This window comes from Zea mays, chromosome 4 (assembly GCF_902167145.1).
Source record: "Zea mays cultivar B73 chromosome 4, Zm-B73-REFERENCE-NAM-5.0, whole genome shotgun sequence".
Taxonomy (NCBI): Eukaryota; Viridiplantae; Streptophyta; class Magnoliopsida; order Poales; family Poaceae; genus Zea; species Zea mays.
The window spans coordinates 241,083,069-241,089,051 of NC_050099.1; the positions used below are offsets into that span (position 1 = coordinate 241,083,069).

Here is a 5,983-nt window from a genome sequence, read left to right on the forward strand (position 1 = left end):
GAGAAATAATAATAGTATGCTAATTCAGTTACAATGCACGCCCAGACAACTTTTGTCTCTCGATCGATGATAAGATCATCTAGCCCCCACGTACTCCAAGCGCATTGAGCCATAACTATTTCGTTCATCCTCAGACCTCAGTGTGGACGTCCATAAGCTACATCATCCGCAGTGTGGTCCGCCTTCGAACTCTAGGTTCGTTTTGTTCCAAGGTTGTCGTCTGCTCATCGCGGGTGCTTCATGGTGCGCGAAATGGCCTGCGCACTTCTGTTCCTTCCTAAGAACCTTCGTATTTGCTATGTACCCTGGTGTTTTTGGACTATCTGAAACTCCCCTCTTCATAGCCCTTGGCTACAATGACCTATGATGTTGCACCCAATGATACAACGATCGGCACGCGCGCACGCATTTCTCAACAGCTAGGAATACTTATAGCAACATGACATTAGTGGGCAAACCAGGCAACCATTTGATAACATAAACCCAGGAAACATACAGAACTAGCACTTATTGCAACACGGTCTTTAACTACGACAGAACAACCAAGCACTGCATGTCATAAGGTAAAATGGTACTTTAGTGTTACAAGTAGCACATAACTTGACACAACAGACAGCTGCTCAAAAGAAACCAGAGATCCTTTTAGTTACAGCAGCTCATAACTTGCACCTTGTAGCTTCATAAATTTGACCGTTGCTGCAGATAAATTATCATGAACGTGTCCGACACAAAGCCAATGATGACGAGAGAAACAACAGTGTCAAACGAGGCGCACTTATGACAATGAAATGAGAATTACAATGAATGGTCACAAGTTTGTATGGCCGTATGGGTTGGAGAGGCAAGGTTGGATGGGATAGGGCCATCCATGGATTTAGGATAGAATCATAGAATGATGCTCCTACATGTATTAGCTCATTAGGTTGGACGGATTGCATGAGCCAAATTCTTGTTTGGTTGGTTGCAAGTTTTCAAATGGGATGATCCAGCAGATTTTTGTTTGGTTGGTTGTATGTGGATAGATAAGCAGGGTATGATAATCTTCAAATTGGTGTGTTCAAGTTTTGACACATCCAAGGCATGATGGGAAACACAATCAATAGTTGCTAAACTTGAATAATGTAGCTCATCATCATGAATTGGATTCCTGCTGAGAAAATTACATTACTAACAAATAATTAGAGGTCAAAATTTCACACTGCCGACCACAAGCTGCACATACACATGAACATTTTACTCAACTTACTACCATTGACTAAAAGCAAGACAAGCCACAGCATTGCATTAACCTTTCCGGACAAATAACTACCACCAACCAAAATTTCCAATAACAAACACCACAAACAATAAGCACTCTTGCATCTAGAAACAAGCACAACAACTACCTGCCAAATTCAAAATCGAACTAAATTGGCAGCTACAGCCTACAGGTACAACTGCAGAACCAATTCCTAGGGCCTCCAGGAATTGCATGAGCAGTACGAATTGAGGGAGAACACAGGGGCAGCAGCAATCAGCCAAGCACTAGCACCAGGATCCCTGTGCGGACAAATCAGTGAAAAGGCACTAGAACTAGTAAACGCCAGTGGAGCAGCAGCACAACAACGGAGCACAAAGCACCAGCGTCTGGACAGAGGGCCTGCTGGTTCCCAATTGCTGTGCGCATCCCAGTCAGAAACAGGTTAATGAGGGATGAGATTGGGAACAATTGGAGCAAAAAGAAAAGGCACATTAGGTGACCACAACCAGTCGCGCAATAAGTATTCAACAAGGCCATGGACTACTCTGTCCACCAGATTTGCATGGACATCCCATCCAAGATCTCGGGGGAATATCCCCACTGGTTGGGCATCCCATCTAACTGAACAACTTTAAAAAATGGGTTGACCGTCTCCCATCCACCCCCACCCCACAAATCAAACACACCATGAAATGTTAGGGCTGCAACAATGAGGTTTGCAAGAGAACCAGAAAATACTATATCTATTTCAAAACACAAGTCACAGCAGTATTCAAGACTTCCTATTTGGAACGTAATCATCTGCCTCTTCACTAACCTTCAGTACCTCAGAAGTCAACGAAGGTTTCCCTGCAAGGCCCTAGTTATTTTCAGTCATCAAGCTGAGATGAAACATACAAACAATTAATGTTAGTGAGGGCTTCCGTGAAAGGTACATTAAATTTCAAAACAGGCAAGTAGTGATGCTGATGCAGTCTTCTCTTACGTGGCAACCCTGGTCTCGTTTTCGTGGTTCTCCACCAACTTTAAATTCTTCGAGTTCTTAGCCACCCCCTCCAACAACTGGATTGTTTCCATTGTCTCCATCGGAATGGTTTTAAAGTCGTCCGACTAATCGCGATTAGTCGCGATTAGTCGGACTTATCGCTGCTGCAAGGCCGATTAGGGCCACCGACGCGATTAGGGCGACTAGAAACCTAGTCGTCCGACTAATCGCGATTAGTCGGCGATTAGTCGTCCGATTAGGGTTGTTCTCGACTAGGTGCTTTGTTTTGGGCTCCAGGCTGCTCTTTTCTATTTGGGCCGGCCCACCAGGGGGGCTGAAAAGCCTGAAACTGTGCCAATGCCGTTACAGTCTTTAACCTAGCTGGAGTTGAGCGCCACCGCTTCATCTGCTTGCTGCTAACTGCTCTGAGCGCCGCCGCCCTCCCCTGCTTGCTGCTGCTCTGAGCGCCGCCGCCCTCCTCTGCTTGCTGCTGCTGTGAGCGCCGCCCTCCTCTGCTTGCTGCTGCTGTGAGCGTCGCCGCCCTTCTCTGCTTGCTGCTGCTCTGAGCGCTGCCGCCCTCCTCTGCTTGCTGCTGCTCTGAGCGCCGCCCTCCTCTGCTTGCTGCTGCTGTGAGCGCCGCCGCCCTCCTCTGCTTGCTGCTGCTCTGAGCGCTGCCGCCCTCCTCTGCTTGCTGCTGCTCTGAGCGCCGCCCTCCTCTGCTTGCTGCTGCTGTAAGCGCCGCCGCCCTCCTCTGCTTGCTGGACGCCCTCCTCTGCTTGCTTTGTTGGAGATATATGACGTTTTGCACTAGTAAGGCTGCTGGAGATATACCAGAAGTGTTGTCCTACTAATCTTGCAGTGTGCTGTTGTATACTCCAATCCAAGGTAAGTGTCTAAGTGATCTTTACCTTTTAGTGAAAACATGATCATTCATTCATTCTACAGTTTCATTGTAATATTGTCAATAGATTTGCAATCTAGTATATATATATATATATATGGTCCTGTTATAGATGGACGACTATAGGACGACTAGGGAGTCGACTAGGATCGACTAATCGAGCTAATCGACGACTAATCGCGATTAGTCACCTTATCGGTGCTTAGGCGACTAGAGTCGACTAGCCGACTTTAAAACCTTGCTCCATCCATACTCGTACAGTCTTCCATTGAACCAGATACTTCAGAGTTCAGATCTCTAACATCACTGACCCTACAGATAGAAGAGAGTAATCAAATATCACTAATATGATGCAACAATATTTGCATTAAGCGAAATGAAGTTAAGGTTTAATATTCAGACAATACCCCATAGGCCGCGCTGATGAGCTGTTCACAGTAGCAGTCTCGCAAGCAAATTCCTTCCCAAGCTGGGTCAGAACTGATGCTGTATGTTCCCTTATACTCTCACAAGTAAAAACTTCCATGACCACGTCATGGTCTCGACTAAGCAAGTCAAAAATGGACTTAGCCTCTGTTGTGATACCCTTCAAGTACATCGTTTTTGCAGTTTGGTTAAAGAAGCTTGACAGGATAACAGAGGATTAAAAAATACACAATTACTCCCTATATTCATATTTATAAGGTGTGGTTTGACTATCCAAGTTCATGCTTTGACCAGACATTAGTCCCATAAAATGTGAGTTACGTAACAATTCCTAATTAAAAGCACTTGCTACTGACTATGATTTTGTAACTACCAACATAATACTATAGGGAGAATTTACAGCAGAATATTGGTTTTTGCATAGTCAAAATAAAGCCTATAAAATGAATGGAGAGAGTATCAGGAACACACCATCATGGCACCAGCAGCAACAGCAGATTCAGAACCTTTGTAGAGCATAAGATTCAAGGCAGACCGCCGAACCTTATTGCAGACGGCGACTTCTTCGGTGGTGTCAAAATCACAAGGCAAATAATTGTACATTAACTCGGCCTCCTTCGCAATACACTTGGGACCACAGTTTGCATTTGGTGCAAAGCAACAAGTTAAACATGAACCAATAATTACTAGAAAACTAGTTTGGCAACAGTTTGGTGTAGTTTGTAGCAAGCATACCTCCAAGCATATAGTTACAATCAAAGATTGATCACCCTCTGATTGGATCATTTGCTTTGCCTGGTCCTTGATCCGGAGGATCAGCCTTTTGTCGTCAGGAGTGAGAAAGCTAGCACAGTACCTGAGAAGTGCCTTCTCCATCTTGAGGCACTGGAAAGCATTTTGATTGTTTTTGCAATGGTGCAAGTTAATTGGCAACTGAACCAATATATAAAATATAAACAAGTATGGCAGGCCACAGTTCAGTAATGCAGAGGTAGGGGAACTATACCGATTTGGCTGCAGCAATCAGGGCACTCTTTTCAGCAACAATCCATCCAAATGGATCAGGCTTCTGCTCGGCACAAAGAAAAGCTTCACGATTATGGTCGAAATAGTCCCCAAGGTATTTCTTGAACACATGCAACTCAACATAACCAGGTCTGTAGGGCACCAGCCTCTTCCATCCCCATCCCGTCTCAAGAAGATCTTGGCATGGGCAACGAAGAGCTAATTAGATGCAACGTGATACGTAATAGGCAAATACTGTAGTAAAAAACTAAGAAACCTCCAAATTATAGAACAAAAAACACAGATAGGAAGGGGGGCATACAGCTTTGGCACCAAACCGGCATCATGAGCAAGCAGGAGCATGTATCATATATCTCTGTTAACATATTGATTTTTACAGCAAATCAACTAACATCTCTTCCCTAGATCGGTTGAATCCAGCACCAGCCACACAAGGAGAACATGAACTGGAAGAAATATAAAAGAAAATCGCACCTCTGTTCAGTATCAAATACACCGGCGGAAGCGACGCCACACCGGCCACCATCCCCTCCACAGTTTCCATCCAACTCAACACATGGTATCTAGGGACGTACGAATGATTGATCTCCTGTGTGAAGGCATCTTCTACTCCGGCTTCATCTGCCATAGGGTCATCTGCGGCTGAGGAATCCATTTTAGGGTTTCAGATGCGGGGTGGGGAACAAGTACGGAGCGGCGTAGGAATTGGATGCAGAGTTAAGATTTACGAACCGTTTGCCATGGGCTGTTGCTGGTGCCTTCTGTACGCCTGGACGCCGTGCCGCAATGACCCTCCGCCCAGCTTCCCCTGCTGCCGGCTGATGGCTGACGTTGGTTGCTGGTGAGTCGGTGACGAACAGCAAGTCGTCCGGCAGATCTGAGGAAGCCGTGCCGACTGCTAGCCTGCTACGCGCAGACGTTGGTGAAGATTGAAGAATCGGCAGGGGCGTAGGAGGGGAGGCCGCCGGCACGGAACGATGGACCGCCGGATGGCCGGAGAGGTGGAAGAAGCAACAGCCGCAGCCCTGTTTCTCGATGCGCCGCCGCCTGCGAGAGTGCGAGGCTACGTTTTTCGCCTGGCACACGGGCAGCAACAACCCTAAAAACTTTGCTTTTCCGTTTATACCCCTGAGTAGACATGGCCGCACTGAATTGATTGAGGGGCTACATTGGGTAAAATCAAAAAACGTCTGGTTCATATGTGAACCGCCGGGTCACCGGTTCCACGGAAAACCAGTCTTATTTCCGCTCCGATTACGGTAACGATCGTTTAGCTGAACCGGACCACCAACGCCTTTGGCTCTGCGCCCGAAAGAGGGGAGAGTGGCCGACTGGGGGTGGGCCCCACCTGCCAGCGCCGTTATGCAAGCGGGTCGCCATTGTGTCACGTGGGGTGTGGCTGACG

At 46.7% G+C, this 5,983-nt stretch overlaps 1 protein-coding gene across 19 annotated transcripts; it reads right to left on the reverse strand.

The window, feature by feature from the left end:
• Positions 1 to 445: 445 nt before the first annotated feature.
• LOC100272605 (uncharacterized) lies at positions 446 to 5,704 on the reverse strand. Of its 19 annotated transcripts, none has more exons than XR_002268589.3 (10): positions 5,311 to 5,671; positions 5,053 to 5,220; positions 4,880 to 4,933; positions 4,559 to 4,755; positions 4,288 to 4,437; positions 4,024 to 4,179; positions 3,534 to 3,712; positions 2,226 to 3,438; positions 2,058 to 2,121; positions 446 to 1,147 (listed from the first exon to the last, which is right to left on the reverse strand). XR_002268589.3 is itself a non-coding variant. In XM_008678529.4 (8 exons), exons 1-8 carry the CDS (start codon positions 5,318 to 5,320, stop codon positions 3,357 to 3,359), a joined length of 996 nt encoding a protein of 331 aa, XP_008676751.1. In that variant the 5' UTR covers positions 5,321 to 5,704; the 3' UTR covers positions 446 to 3,356. The 19 variants fall into 19 exon arrangements, 6 of the variants coding, with proteins under 6 accessions (XP_008676751.1, XP_008676752.1, XP_008676755.1 ...); XR_004857533.1 differs by having other exon boundaries at positions 446 to 1,150; XR_004857532.1 differs by having other exon boundaries at positions 446 to 1,656.
• Positions 5,705 to 5,983: the final 279 nt, after the last annotated feature.

Excerpts from the sequence above, each read along its gene's own strand:
- LOC100272605 (XM_008678529.4), bottom strand. Across the intron at positions 4,438-4,558 it reads TGATTGCTGCAGCCAAATCG|TGCCTCAAGATGGAGAAGGC; the intron begins GTATAGTTCCCC and ends AATGCTTTCCAG. Across the intron at positions 3,713-4,023 it reads TTGCTGCTGGTGCCATGATG|GGTATCACAACAGAGGCTAA; the intron begins GTGTGTTCCTGA and ends ATGTACTTGAAG.